Genomic DNA, 15,718 nt, shown 5'->3' with positions numbered 1-15,718 from the left:
AGTGTTTTACTACCCTTCTAGTGAGAAAATTCATCCCAATAACTAACCTAAACTTCTCCTGCTGCAACTTGAGACCATTGCTCCTTGTTCTGTCATCTGCCACCACTGACAACAGTCCAGCTCCATCCTCTTTGGACCCTTCCCCCTTCAGGTAGCTGAAGGCTGCTATTAAATCCCCTCTCAGGCTCTTATTTTCTAAACTAAATAAGCCTAGTGCCCCCAATCTTTCCTCATAAGTCATGTCCCCCTCAGCCCCATCACCATTTTTGTCACCCTCTGCTGGACTCTCTCCAATTTGTCCACATCCTTTCTGTAGTGGGAGGCCCAAAACTGAACACAGTACTCCAGATGTGGCCTCACCAGTGCTGAATAGAAGGGAATAATGTCTTCCCTTGACCTACCGGCAACACTCCTATCAGTGCAGCCCAGTATGCCATCAGCCTCCTTGGCAAAAAGGGCACGCTGCTGGCTTATATATATGTGTGTATATATTCTTGCCCAGGGAAAAAAAATCTTAAAGGTGCATGATTTTGCTCCATTTGGAAAATTACCATTTTTGCTGGAAGCATTTTCACTGAAAAGAAATTACAGTTTTCAACACAGTGTGAAATGAAAGTAGTTTTACTAGTTTACTAAACACTGATGAATTTAACTACTCCTGACCCTTGCTGTTAGTTGAGTTCCTTGCATGACTGCTTCAAGCACACAGAAATGGAGACTGTAAACAGGGAGGCATAAGTACAGGAGGCAAGAGTACTTGCTGGCTGTCTTCCGTCTGATCCTGCCCTTATTTAAAGAATCAGAGTTTTGATGCTGCTTTCAGTGGGTTTTGCATCCTCCTCAAAAGTGTAATGTGTGTTAAGCATACTTCTAAGCATATGTGATAGAGAACCCCTACAGAAACTGATGCAGAGAAACAGCCATGTTACTCTGAAGTCAGGCAGAGACCGCAGGCAGGGCAGGGTGGCACACTATAAATTAAATGGGTCAGAGAGGCTTTTGTAGGTAACAAGCTCCGTTGTCAGGACAGGCAAAGCATCTGAAAAGTAGGCTGTTGCCTACTAAAGCTTGTGCCCCTCTGAACCAATTAATCTCTGTGGTGCAACCCACCCCTGCCTCTTAGGGACCCTAATGAATCACAGCTAGAGCTTTGATATATTCAACAGTATGGCATAATTTTAATATGATGTTGCATTGCTGTGTAAGAACATCACTTCCTCACACTGCAGCTCAACATGCCCAGGCTTCAGTGGGACAGCAAGCTGGGCAGTCCCGCTCTCCTGCTCCTGTGCGTGTGAGGCAGGAGAATGGGACTGGGTAGGAATGGAAGGGAATAGGGGGAGACATTTTTCTTTTCTGAAGATATTGAATGTGGGTTGGGAAGCTAGGCTGGCTTTGAGGGACACTCGTAGTCAGAGGCAGAGGAGTGGAGGTGAGGTAGATTACTTTTGAATGTTGGGGGTGGGGAGCTGGAGGGAGAAGTTTGCTTTGTTGTACCTGCTTGTTTTAATATTTTCTTCTGTTTCTCTCATTTCATTTGTCTTTTACTGTAAGATGCTCTGAGTGTTTTTGCCTTCTTGTATTACTCTGAAGGCTTTATAGTTAGGGTGACCAGATATGCTGGGTTGGCCAGGGCAGTCCTGGAATTTATAGGCTGTCTCAGTCTCCCGGCCATTGGAGAAAATGAAAGCAAAAGTCCCGGAGCGTGTGTGCGTGTGTGCGTGCATGCGTGTTGAGGAACACGATGCCTTTGTTGCCAGGGCTGAGGGTGCTGCATGGTCTCTGTCTGCCTCCTGCTGACTCACGTCTCTGGTGCCATCCCAGCACCTGCAGCCACATCCTGGACCTGCATCCCTGAGCCGGGGCAGGCTGAGCCAGCTGCATCACAGGCCCCATGCAAAGAGCCCAGCCCCATCCCAGTCACACCCTGCCCTAACTACGGAGGGGATTGTGAAGTCGGCACTTGCTACGCTCATCTGGCCTGGAGGCACACAGCCAGGATGCAGCTGCAGGTGCTGGGTTGGGTCCAGAGCCATGAGTCAGACAGAGCCCCCAGCCAGACCCCTCAGCCTGGCCAGGGCCCCACTGCCAGCTCACAGCCCGCCCCAGCTCCAGTGAGAAAGGCACTGTGCTCTCTGTTCCAGCCCTGGCCCGGAGCACATACACGTGCATGCATGTGTGTGCGTGCGTGCGCACCCATCTCCCCCCTCCCCCACCGTACCTTCCCCATCCCAGATGTCCGTAAAATAACTATGGTCACCCTGTTTATATTGCCACCCATCGCTGTTGTAATTGGGGCACCTTCTACACCAAATTAGTAGCGTGAGCGGCATCCTAGTGGATTTCATGGAGTTTCTGGCCTTTTTCCCTCTGGGGATAAAAACTCTATTTGGGCTTTTGTTTAAACTGCCTCTTTTTCAGAAAGGTTGATTCAGTGGACGGGGATATCAATGCTGTGAGCGTCTCTCTCATGGTGGAAAGGCAATGTCTGAGGGGTTTTCTGTCTTCTACCAATAGAAAGGTACAAGTTGACTCACACAAGTGGTTATTCACACAACAAAGATGCAACTGAGATTCCACCAACCAAGCACCCAAACGCAGCTGAAATGAAGATGGGACAAATGTTGACACAACTGGCAAACAAAGTCAGGTTTGTTTGGTGATCGGAAATTGTATTCTGCTGAATGCCCCATTTCTAGGGTCCAAACCCCAATTCAAATTCTTAGTGAATTCCTGACATTCATACGCTGGTACACCTTATTTGGCTGGAAGAACAGCATAGGATCCCTGTTGTCTGCCGGGGCTCATCACTCTACCTTTGCACTGTTGCTTGGTTGATGACTGCTACAGAGCAAAATGCAGGTGTGACTAGTGATGGCAGGCAGGCCTGGGCCAGGTTCAGTCTAACTAGCGTAAGTAATAAGATCAGTGAAGACACCAGCAGCACAGACTAGCAACTGGTATATGAAACAGGGTTCCTTGAGGGACAGCCTGCGCCACCCTGTCTTCACTGCAGTTGTGACCTGTGCAAGCCAGATGGGAACCTATATAAATGTTTGCCTATACAATCTAGTCATACCTTTGCTTTCCAGGTAGACGTATCCCTGAGAGAGAGCCAACAGCTGAGGTCATGAGAGGTCTCTCACATGGCAAAGCAGAGCAACAACCTCGAAGCCAGTGGGCTCAAAAGATATATTTATAATCATGTCTATTTTGACTCTTTTGTTATCTTGCCAAGATAACAGTTAGCCAAGAATTTTTGGGAGAGGGTCTTAGCTTTTGCAGACTGTGCACTTTGAATTAATATTTTTTTACCAACTCTAACCCTTTTTTATCATTCTGTGCCTGACAGCTCAATGCCTGACAGACAGGAAATCGATGCTCTGGTTTCACCACTTGTCTGAAGAACTTAAGAGCATGAAGGGAATTATTGCTAGGTGAGTATGAAGGAACAGGATTTGATGACTGAGAAAAACTCTGATTCTGCAGCTCAAGGATGTGTGATGAAAACTAAGCCTCGAAAATTCCTGAGGCGGTTTATTTTATTTCCCTACAAGCTTAAAGAATGCTCTTGGGTGTTGATATTAAAAGCATTCACCTGCCCAGTGGCTGAAAAGCTACACTGGCACAGAGGAAGCATAAAAAGTGAGGGTTGGAAGGGACCTCAGGAGGCCCAAAACTGAACACAGTACTCCAGATGTGGCCTCACCAGTGCTGAATAGAAGGGAATAATGTCTTCCCTTGACCTACCGGCAACACTCCTATCAGTGCAGCCCAGTATGCCATTAGCCTCCTTGGCAAAAAGGGCACGCTGCTGGCTTATGTTCACCTCACTGTCTACTGTGAGCCCCAGGTCCTTTTCTGCAGAGCTGCTGCCCAGCCCATCAGCCCCCAGCCTGTACTGGTGCGTGGGATTGTTCCATCCTAAGTGCAAGACTTAGCACTTGTCCTTGTTGAATCTCATGAGCTTCCTTTTGGCCCAACCCTCCAATTTGTCTAGGTCACTCTGAATCCTAGTCCTACCCTCCAGTGTATCTACTATTCCCCCCAGCTTGGTGTCATCTGGAAACTTGCTGAGGGTGCACTCTATTCCATCTTCCAGGTCATTGATGAAGACATTGAGCAAAACCAGCCCCTGGACTGACCTCCTGGGGCTGCCACATGGGTGGGCAAAATGCGACCGGCAGGCTGGATACAGCCCACCAGGCCACTCCATCTGGCCCAGAAGGGCCCTAAAAAAATTTAGAAAATTAATATTTATCTGCCCTGGCTGCCTGTCATGCGGCCCTCAATGGCTTGCCAAAACTCAGTAAACAGCCCTCCACCCAAAATAATTGCCTGCCCCTGGGATGCCAAGTAAACATTGAGGCATTGATTACTACTGTCTGAGCCCAATGCTCCAGCCAGTTTTCTGTCCACCTTACAGTCCATTCATCCAGCCCATACTTCCTTAGCTTGCCTGCGAGAATGCTGTGGGAGATGGTATCAAAAGCCATGCTAAAATCAAGGTACGCCACATACGCCAGTCTCCCTGCATCCACAGAGCCGGTCATTTCATTATAGAAGGCAATCAAGTTGGTCAGACATGACTTGCCCTTAGTGAATCCATGCTGACTGTTCCTAATCACCCTCTAAGGAAATGGAGCTGCATTTCTTCTGCTTGACCGCAGCCTCCCTGTGTTGGGCCTTTGGGCTGCCCAAATGTCAATTCTATACTCCATTAGCACCTTACTAGGTATCCTGGAATTATGCAAGTTATGACATAGCATGGTAGCTTTCCATAGCAAACAATTTGCTGAATATATAATGATCCCATAAGCAGCAGCCAAACATCCTGATTAAGAAAAGGCAAGTGGTAAATTATCCTTTGGCAGGAACTGTGTGCGTAGCTATAGTGGTAGGCAAGGTTCTTTGGGTGAATCTGATATCTTTTATTAAACCAACTTAAATAGTTGGAAAAAAATGTTAAGCAAGCTATAGTGGTAGCACGTGCTGCTCCTGAGACCATAGGGAAGTGAGAGTCTTGTATTTCCTAGGCATGGCTTTTTAATAGCTACTCCTAGGGTGGTACTGGCAAGCTCAGAGAGGCCATCTGGGATGCTGGTGAGAGTGGCAGGGTGTTAAGTCACTACAGGGGCAGAAAAGGGGTGGTAGCTTTGAAATGTAACTTAAAATAAATGCCAGGGATAAAATGGCACAATGAAGTCCAAAAAATTAAATGCAGTGATGAATCAGATTCAACTAGCTCAGTTGCAGCAAACACTCAGGAGATTTTCTGAGTTTTATCTGAGTCCCACACAAATAGGCTGGAAATCCATTGAGATCAGGCTCTATTGGGAAATTTCCCTTACTGATCAAATATTGATTGATGTGAAAGCAGCCTCTCTGCAGGTCTTTCACAGCTTCCAAATGTGATCAGAGTAAAGACCTACAGAAAAAGCCAAGGATGAAACTGGAGGAGGAATGAAATAGCTAAAGGAACTTTTGTAAACCTTCTTTCTTTCAAAGTCTTTTTAAGTTTTACGTACAGTTGACATGGGCCAAAGGTTCAGATTGTGTCTAGAATCTAATGGATGATATAGAAGCTGGGCCAAAGTTCAGGTTTTTCTTCAAATTCAGGTCACTTCAGGGCCAGAGCTTAAGTTCAGCTTGTTCTAGGAAGTGGTTATAAAGTCACAATCCAAATCTGGCTTCAAATTTCCCCAGCTTTTCACTGTTTTTTCATGGATCCAGATTAGTTTCTTCCATCTCCAGAGCCAGAGTTGGGCAACAGTATCACACTCTGTGGGAGAGACAAGCAGTGGCTGACAATCCTTCCAGATAAATTTCTCACCTAAATCTTGGCAACACTGGACCTGACCCTGCCTTATTGAAGTGGTTTTGGCTGTTTGCAGATGTTAAAAAAAACATGCACCCTACCAGAAGAAGCAGCACATTACTTCAGTCTGCTTCTGCAGTGTCTATATAGATTGGACGCTTCAGCAAGGCTCTTTGGCACTTTTAGCTAAAACTGATTCAATCAGCTATTAGATAAAAGCGCTAAAACAGCCCCACTAAAGCACCCAGTCTTTCCAGACAGAGTGAGCTGGGCTGAAGTAACACACTGTCACTTCTGGGTATGCATGGGGCTCAGCGTGGAAACCTGCCAGGCTTAAAGTGCCATTTGTGTGTTTGTTTCTTATATCTGCAAGCACCCTTAAAGTTGATGCTCTTTTCCAGAGGTGCTGGATGAGACCTGCAGATTACAATGCACTTAAGTCAATCCAAAACAAAAAGAACCCCTGCAGAAGCTAATCACATCTATTATATAGCTGTGGTATATTCAGCCAAGAGGCAAATAACTGTACCATGACATTACATTAATGATAAGTTTACCCAATTCTAAGGCAAGCGCCCCTCTTTCCTCCCCCCTCGTTTAAATGTAGGGAAAAATGTTCCTTGTCTTAAAATGATGTACAGGGGGGCAGGTGGCTGCTATGACTTGGGCTTCAGCCCCTACCTGGGGTTCAGGTCATAGCCACAGCTGCTGCCTACTCCCCCACTTCGTCTGCACCCTGCCATCTCCCCTTGCAGCCTTTTCCCTCCTCTCTCCTCACACCACATAGCCTCTGCTCCCCCACTTGCCCCTCTCCCTTCCCTGCTTACCTTCATTTCATGCACACTGCAGCCTGGAGCCCAGCCCAATCCCACAGCAGCAGCAAACAGCCCTCACAAGCTGCTACGGGTGCTGAACTAGGGCCATGCTCAGTGCCTACCCCAGGCTAGAATGGGGACAGAGCCTGCTGGCAGAGACCAGGCAGTGGGGAGGGAGGTGCAGAGAGAGAGCAGAGGCTGGGGTGAGTGAGGTAGTATAGGATGGGAGGAAGAAAGAACCCAAGGCTACAGGGGGGCAGAGGAGGCAGGGGCACAGACACAAATAGGGGGAAGCTGTTTGACCTTCCCACACTACCTGCTTCTCCACTGCCTGCACCCCTGCAGCACTGGGGGAATGGATTTATGATAACCCTCCAATAATTAGATTCTATACATGGAAAATTGCAACAAATTTATAAATTTTTCATGTATAGAATCTAATTAGTGGGATGATTGTCTTAAATTCAGGCTCATCTTAGATTTGAGTAAATTTGTAAGAACACCACTACTCCACACTAGTTCTGTGGTTCTCAACCTTTTTTTGACTCAAGCCACCCCTCCAAAAGTTCTGTGAATTAAGTGGCACCCAACCGCAAAAATTAATTTATATATTACAGCTCTTATTTGCAGAGGGGCTAGGCAGTAGGGGTGAGGGATCTGTCAGGCAAGGACAAGACCTGAGCCTACACTTCTCTGTTTATCTCCTCATACCTTACTTACCTCGTTACACCTCACAGCACCCTTCAAAGGATCTGGCAGCACCCCAAAGTGCCCCAGCACCCTGGTTGAGAATCACTGCTGTTACTCAACCTGACTTCAGGTGGTCAGAGCAGCTGGTGGAGTCGCAGCATTTCACGCTAAATATACATGTGTCAGTCACTGTCCTGCAAGCTGCATATATAGAATGGACTGGCAAACAGCTAGAGCTGTCTTTTAAGTCCTCGGATGAGTAGCTATCCCTAGTCTTGTCATGGACATAATTTGATGACCAATATTTTTTTTTCCATGCAGCTCTTTCAGCATTCAGCATTCCACCATGGTCAGCCGAGAAGAGTTTAATGAGAAGGAGGAAGAGTGTAGAAAACTGAAGAAGGAAAACAAAGCCTTACAGAAAAAGTAGGAGGATTTATAAACATTTCCTCCAGAGTGTCTCTCTGTGCCAATGGTTCTTGCTTCCCCTAGTGGTGTAACCCCTCCCTGTATCTTTAAAAGCCTTGGGACCTTTGCCAGATTCCCAGCCCCTTAAAAAGCGTATGTGTGCTACTGGAGGCTGTAACATGGTTACCCATTTCCTAGAAAGAGAACTACTTTCCTAGGAAGCTCCATGCCTGTCCCGGTATCCAAGTGCAGATAAAAGCAGTCAGCTCCCAAAGGGAAATAAAGCAAGTACTGTTCTGCTCACATTAGCTGCCACCTGTAGAATAATAATCTGAGAGTGATACCATATTTTCCTTCATACAACCTGTCCATTTTCCCCAAAACCACTTGGAGAAAATTGGGGTGTACATTTATATTTAAGGAAAACGGCATCACTTGGCCCTGAGTATTTGGTGGGGGAAGGGAGATGTGGAATGGCTACAACATTACTTGCCTCCCTTCTGAGGACCAAGGCAATGAACAGTGCCTTTACTCTCTCTCCCCTGCCACCACCAAATTTCCAAACCTGTAAAAAGCACCCCACCCCCAACTGTGTGCTGGCACCTGGGCCATGTGCTAGATTGGACCTGGTGTGCTGAATCCAGAACCATGCACTAACTGGAACCGCATGACATGTCTGACCCAGCATGTAGCTCCAGAGCCAGTGTGAAGTCCTGGACTTTGCATGCAGCTCCACAGCCAACAGCATGGTCAGATCCATTCCACCATCCTAGAGCTGGCTTGCTGGATTGGACCTCAGCATATATCCCTAGGGGTCAGCACACAGGATCGGGCTGGTGCATGGTCCCCAGTCCTGGAGCCTACAAACCTCAAGAACTTACCCATACTCCAAGGTAAAATTTTTTTTTTTGTCTTTCTTGGGGCCTTTCAAAAATAGGATATGTGTTATATCTGGGGGTGTGTTGTATGAGAGAATATATGGTTTCCAACCCCCAGCCCGTCAGGGGAAAAAAAAACCTGGCAAACCAGGATACTTGCCTATCAGGGGAGTGTCAGGTGCTGGGGAATGCACAGTCAAGACAGAAGTTATGTAGTGTTTCATGAAGTCCTTCGGGGCAGTTATTTATCACCAGGCATTTATTAGTTACTGTTCATTTCTGTCTAGTCCTTTGCAATGTGTATACACACTTTTCTAACCCCACTTTGGCCTTAGATTTCAGTCAGTCTTGGCCAACGCCATGAAAAGCCACAGGTTCTCTGAGGACCTGAATGACCCAACTCGAGAGTCGGCTGTGTTGGAGAGATATCACATGCTTCAGACACAACAGTGGGCAAAAGCCAAATATGCCACAAACGGATCCTCCTGTCCTTTGACGATTACCAATAGTGGGACCGTAATTCAGGTTTGTTCATCTTCATATCATAGAACTGCAATTTGCAAATGTGGAGTAAGTGGTAGCACTGCAGGCCATCAGACTGGGTCAGAGCATTTCACACTTTCATTCTCAGGTAAGATATTCAGTTGCAGCTTCCTGTTTTCCAGCCCAGGGAGACCAAGCTATGAGCATGCTGGACTCCTCTGGTATTCCAAACAACAAGTGCAGTTCTTAGTCCCGTATCTCCCATCAAGCAGGTGTCAGCCAGGCATGATGCAGCATGTAGTCTGGCTTCCTTCCTTTAGTCCTTAACAGCAAATGAGGCTTTCTTTAAACAGCTAGAAGAATTATCCTGATCACAGGCACTGGCTCTCATGGGGGACTTCAGTCACCCTGACATCTGTTGGGAGGGCAATACAGCAGTGCGCAGGCAATACAGTAAGTTTTGGAGAATGTTGGGGACAATTTCCTGGTGCAAGTGCTGGGAGGCCAACTAGGGACTGTGCTCTTCTTGACCTGCTGCTCATGAACAGGGAAGAATTGGTGGGGGATGTACTAGTGGTAACTTGAATAGGAGCAACCACAAGATGATATAGTTCAGGATCCTGAGGAAATGAAGGAAGGAGAGGAACAGAGTTAGGGCCCTGGACTTCAGAAAAGCAGACTTGGACTCATTCATGGAACTGATGGGCAGGATCCCCTGGGACACCAGTCTGAGGGGGAGAGGAGTCCAGAAGAGCTGGCTGGACTTTAGAGAAAACACAAAAACAAACCATCCCAATGTGTGGGAAGACTGGCAAGTGTGGCAGAATCATATAAAATTAGGGTTGGAAGGGACCTCAAGAAGTCATCTAATCTGAGCCCCTGCTCAAAGCAGGACTATCCCCAGATAGGTCATTCCAGCCAGGCCTTTGTCAAGCCAGGCCGTAAAACCTCCAACGATGGAAATTCCACTTACACACGCAAAAGACAAACATGGCTTAGCAAGGAACACTTCAATAATCTAAAACACAAAAAGGAAGCTTACAAGAAGTGGCAACTTGGACAACCAACTAGGGAGGAGTTTAAGAGTATTGCTTGGGAATTCAGGGAAAAAATCAGGAAGCCTAAAGCACAACTGGAGTTGCAGCTAGCAGGGGATGTGAAGGGTAACAAGAAGGGATTCTACAAATATGTCAGCAACAAGAGAAAGAGCAGGGAAAGTGTGGATCCTTTACTGAATGGGGGAGGCAACCTAGAGGATGCAGAAAAGGCTGAAATGTTCAATGCCTTTTTCACCTTGGTCTTCACAGGCAAGGTCAGCTCCCAGACTACTGCACCAGGCAGCACAGTTTGAGGAGGAGGTGAGCAGCCAACAGTGGCAAAAAACAGATTAAGGACTATTTAGAAAAGCTAGATGTGTACAAGTCCATGGGGCCAGACAGGATGAACCCAGGGTGCTGAGGGAGTTGACTGATGTGATTGCAGAACTGCTGGCCATCATCTTTGAAAACTCCTGGTGATCGGGAGAGGTCTCAGACAATTGAAAAAGGGCAAATACAGAGCCCATATTTAAGAAACAAAAGAAGATCCAGGAAACTACAGACCAGTCAACCTCAAAGCAGTCCCTGGAAAAACCATGGACCCAGGTCCTCAAGGAATCCATTTCTAAGCACTTGGAGGAGAAGAAGGTGATTAGGAACAGTCAGCATGGATTCACCAATGGCAAGTCATGCCTGACTAACCTGATTGCCTTCTATGATGAGATGAGTGACTCTGTGGATGCAGGGAGACCAGTGGATGTGGTGTACCTTGACTTTAGTCAAGTTTTTGATAAAACCCACAACATTCTCACAAGCAAGCTAATGAAGTATGGGTTGAATGAATGGACTGTAAGGTGGATAGAAAACTGGCTGGGTCATCAGGCTCAGAGGGTAGTAGTCAATGGCTTGATGTCTAGTTGGCAGCTGGTATCAAATGGAGCGCCCCAAGGGTCAGTCCTGAAGCTGGTTTTGTTCAATATTTTCATCAGTGACCTGGAAGATGCCATAGATTGCACCCACACAAGTTTACAGATGACACCAAGCTGTGGGGAATAGTAGATATGCTGGAGATTAGGGCTAGGATTTAGAGAGACCTTGACAAATTGGAGGATTGAACCAAAAGAAATCTCATGAGGTCCAAAGACCTGCACTTAGGATGGAATAATCCCATACACCGCTACAGGCTGGGAACCAACTGGCTAAGCAGCAGCTCTGCTGAAAACGACCTGGGGGTTAAAGTGGAAAATGAGCTGAATATGAGCCAACAGCGTGCTCTTGTTGCAAACATTGCTAATGGCATACTGGTCTGCATTGGTAGGAGTGTTGCTAGCAGATCAAGGAAGTGATTCTTCCTCTCTATTCAGCACTGGTGAGGCCACATCTGGAGTACTGTGTCCAGTGTTGCCCCCCCTACAGACAGGATGTGCACAAGTGGGAGGGAGTCCATCAGAAGGCAACAAAAACAGTGATAGGGCTGGAGCACATGGCTTCTGAGGAGAGGCTGAGGGAACTGGGCTTATTTAGTCTGAAGAAGAGAAGACTGAGGAGGATTTACAAGTATGTCAGCAACAAGAAAAAAAGCAAGGAAAGTGTGGGTCCTTTACTGAAAGGGAAGGTAACCTAGTGACAGGGTGCAGAAATGCAGTTTCAAGTACCTGAAGGGGGGTCCAAAGAGGATGGAACTGGACTGGTCTCAGTGGTGACAGATGACAGGACAAGGATCCATGGTCTCAAGTTGCAGCAAGAGAAGTTTAGGTTAGATATTAGGAAAAACTCTCTCACTAGGGGGATAGTAAAACACTGGAACAAGTAACTCAGGCTGTGGACTTTCCATCTTTGGAAGTTTTTTTAAGACCCGGGCAGACAAAGCCTTGACTGGGACAATTTGGTTGGGGCTGCTCCTGCTTTGAGCAGGGGGTTGGACTACATGGCCTCCTGACGTCCCTTCCAGCCCTCATGTTCTATAATTCTGTGGTTCGGTGCTCTGTACCGGTAACTCAGGGAGCTGATTTTGAACGTTAACTTTCTGTTCCAGTGCTGAGTGCTCTAGGGAAAAATTACCATTGTAAAAGAGGACAGAAGAGATTCATAGAAATGAGGTGAGTGCTGTCAGAGATAAGTCCCCACTGGCACTCAGTGCATCAAGTCTTTACCTATATCTTAGTTAATTGAGGGCTTTAGCATTTCAGTCACCTTGAATCCACACAAGTAAATTTACAATCAGCTGACCTCTCTAATGTAGATGAGGTTCAAATCTTGTACACCATGCTTCTAGCCTAATTTCCCTTGCTATTCACTGTGGTATTATGTTTATTCTCTAGATGGTGTTTTCCAAATGTGAAGAAAATATAAAAAATAGATTGGATCAAATCTCCAGCCTCCTTCAGTGTCCTGCTCTGACTGAAGCCAGCGGTGCCACCAGCAGCAAACAGGTATTTAATATGAGAGCAGAGCAGGGCTCTGCTTGCTGCAGCCTGTCTCAGACACACCAGGTAGCATGCCTGTGTCTGCCAGCCCTCTAGCATTTCATTCTCACTAGGGAAATTTTACTGAGGTGTCTTCCTGTTAAAACTAGTTCACCTTCACTAGCTGGATGTTCAGATGCAAACAGGCAGTTTCTAGTAGAAACAGTTGTGAGCTGTGAAGGGCAGGCAGCAGGGAGGGGAGAGCTTTCATTCTCTTTCCCTTGTTATTGGGGTGCCAGGAGACTGTGGACCCAACTAAGATGTGTCCTGTGACTGAGGGTGTGACAGCAGGACACTTGGATCTAATTTTAAACTAGCTGCACAGAGCTCTAGGGCAGTCTAATTTGCCATGACTTCTGTGACTTCAGGAGAGCCATAAACTGGGAGTCTAGATCCCACTGTTACTGGAAGGTGCTTACCAGCACAGCCTTCCTAACCCTTTGTCTCTATTTGGGTGCTTGCCCAAGTCCTTGCAAGTAGAAGCTGTCCCATCACCACTGGAACAACTTACATCCCTTTAACAGGGCCAGTAGTCAGGAAATGTATTATCCCTATTTCACTTCATTTGCTTTGTTCCTTTGGTTTGTAGACCTCTGACCTGGTAAGAGAGATAAGGAATCACCTTAGAAATCTCTATTTTAACAACTCAGAACATGACTACAGACAACTGGGTGAGGTGAGTAAAAACAAAGCCTGAAGAAGGGGTGGGGATTTATTTTCACACATCTCTGAAACTCCACGAGTCTTGTGTCCTGTTTGTTCCTTTCCAACTCTTCCTTGGGGAAGAGGTTCTCCGAACCCCAAGAATACACTTATCCATCTCTACTTTCCTCCTTTATCTCCTCTAAAAGCTTCACGTTGGGAAAAGCTGAGCTGAGAACCTCTAAATCAGGGGTCAACAATGTTTTTGGGCAGAGTGCCAAAAACTCCACAACCTCAACTTGTAAGATGTTGGTGTGCCAGCGGTGAATGGTGGGGGAGCTGTGAGGGGCCCAATTCTTGTTGTGGCAGCACAGTCCCAGCCCCTCCCCCGCCACCCACCCCAAGGCATGCATGCACCCGCCACCAGCAACAAGGCAGGCTGGGGCTCCACAGACCCTGGTGCAGCTGCTTGCAACCTCCCAGCTGCCTGCCACAGCCAGCTCAGGCTCTGAGCAAGCTGTTGCGGCTAGCCACAGAGCTCAGGCTGCTCCTCCAGCAGGTGTTCATGTGCTGCCAGCAGTGACCTGGGTCGGAGCTCCATGAACCCTCCTGTAGCTGCTCACAGCAGCCTGCAGCTGCATGCCAGTAGCTCAGGCTCCATGGCCATTGGCAGGGCGCTGCCCAGAGCCCAGACCAGCTGTTGGCATACCAAGCAAAATGGCTTCACATGCCACACTCTGGCACCCATGGTGGGGATCACCAACCCCTACTCTACATGTTCCTCCCTTGGCCCCTATTAATGCGAGTACAGGCTTCAGAAAGGCAGCTAGAGATAGTCTTCTGAGAGCAGGATATACACTCTGATGCTTTGCACAGGACTGTGACAGAATAGGTGGGTAGAACCCTTCTAGCAACAGTGATCCAGCTCTCTGATGCTCCAGCTGCCTGCAGCTTAGGGGGCACTTCCTGCAGCTCAGTCTTGTTCAGCCTTCTGCAGAGCTCTGAGTCAGTGTAAGGGGAGAAAAAGCATCCCCTGGCAGCCCACCTCTCACACTCACTGTCTACTCTTGATTTTTCAGGCTGCTCTTCCTGCTGACATGAAAGAGTCGGAGGCAATTGTAAAGTTTGCAGCAGAGTGCTGCAGAGTTTACTCTTTGTTGTTTCTTCAGAACCCACCCATTACAGCTGAGTGGCACCAAGAGCCAACCCTACCAGATCCCATAGCACATACGGATTTAGAGATGTTGAAGGGCACTAAATTTGTGTGGCCAATGCTGGTTTCTGAGGGAAAGGTGATTAAGAATGGTATAGTAAAAAGTAGCAACTGTTTCCAGTTATAACAGCTGTTTCCAGTAAAACATTCAGGCATAAAGCTAAAAAGAATAGAAAGAGAGTGAACCAGCAGCCTTGCAGTGTGTGCCCCTCTCGCTAAAGAAATGCCTGAACTTTAGCTCTGCCACTAAAAATACCCCTGCATAGGGACATGTACGAGGGCTTCGTATTTATTAGAAGTCCTCAGATATCTCATGATAAACGTTCTTCCTTGAAATAACTGTATTCCTGCCTGTCTCCGAATTGCTTGTTCCATTACTGTTTTTAAGCACTCCTTGCATGAAAAAAAATTCTTTATTAAAAAAAAAGTGCATCATCTATGCTTATTTTCCACTCATGGAGCCACAATGCTGGTATGATGCTGTCATGACAGCCTTCACAGCAACTGTGCTACAACTTCAGATGTTGATTTCTGTTAAAGAACAAGTCCCCTGTTTGCTGGATCTGGAAATGTATAATCCTTGCGCTCAAGATTTGCTAAGCTCACTAGATTCACACAGAACACAAGTAGAGTATGTATAAATGTAAGTAGGCTTGATCATCAAAGGGGGATTGGAGCCAGCATGTCTGCAGCCTTGTAGACATAACAGATATGCACTCAGCTCTAAGGAAGGGGTGGTTATGCTGTCGTTTCTCCAAAGGTAGCCCTAAAGAGGGCCAGGGAGCTTCCAGAACTGCTTTAATCTTCTGAGATTTATGTAGTTTAGGGGTGCTTGTACATGTGATGGAAATTGCCCTTTTTTGTGACTTAACTGAGTTACAGTTTTCACATACAGGTTTTTCTTGTGATTTCAATGTCTTTTTAGCGATTCAAAATAAAACACATCCTGATGTATTTTAGTCTGGATTGCCCGGAATTAAACTGATGTATCCATGTATCTGTCACATGAAAACAGAAGTGCACTCAATGACATGTAATGAGCCCCTTAGTCCACCAGATGTTGGTTCAAATTGCAGATAGGAGGGGAAGAGGATACCTGCAATTTTTAGTAATGTCTTTCTTCAGACACCAGATGTTGCAGTCCCCCCAGCCCGACACTAATCAATCTTTGTTCTCCTGTATGGACACACACACCCTCCCCCTAGTCATGACATAGCCAGGGTGACAACAGCACTATCACCCCATAATCTGTCCTGAGTCCATCCAGGA

General features: G+C 46.8%; 1 protein-coding gene across 1 annotated transcript; it reads left to right on the top strand.

The window, feature by feature from the left end:
- Nucleotides 1–7,648: 7,648 nt before the first annotated feature.
- Nucleotides 7,649–15,135, top strand: LOC149865956 (uncharacterized). Its single transcript, XM_090041584.1, has 5 exons — nt 7,649–7,749; nt 8,945–9,134; nt 12,451–12,561; nt 13,184–13,270; nt 14,316–15,135. Exons 1-5 carry the CDS (start codon nt 7,670–7,672, stop codon nt 14,574–14,576), a joined length of 729 nt encoding a protein of 242 aa, XP_089897710.1. The 5' UTR covers nt 7,649–7,669; the 3' UTR covers nt 14,577–15,135.
- The last annotated feature ends 583 nt before the right edge of the window (nt 15,136–15,718 follow it).

Source organism: Crocodylus siamensis, chromosome 4 (genome assembly GCF_052110815.1).
Source record: "Crocodylus siamensis isolate JL-2025a chromosome 4, ASM5211081v1, whole genome shotgun sequence".
Taxonomy (NCBI): domain Eukaryota; kingdom Metazoa; phylum Chordata; order Crocodylia; family Crocodylidae; genus Crocodylus; species Crocodylus siamensis.
This window is presented reverse-complemented; position numbering and strand designations above follow the sequence as displayed.

What these genes read in the sequence shown, in the direction of transcription:
- LOC149865956 (XM_090041584.1), top strand. Translation starts at nt 7,670, where the DNA reads ATGGTCAGCCGAGAAGAGTTTAATGAGAAGGAGGAAGAGTGTAGAAAA. An exon ending in AACAAAGCCTTACAGAAAAA is followed by an intron (nt 7,750 to 8,944) that starts GTAGGAGGATTT and finishes CTTTGGCCTTAG; the next exon opens with ATTTCAGTCAGTCTTGGCCA. An exon ending in ATAGTGGGACCGTAATTCAG is followed by an intron (nt 9,135 to 12,450) that starts GTTTGTTCATCT and finishes TTTATTCTCTAG; the next exon opens with ATGGTGTTTTCCAAATGTGA.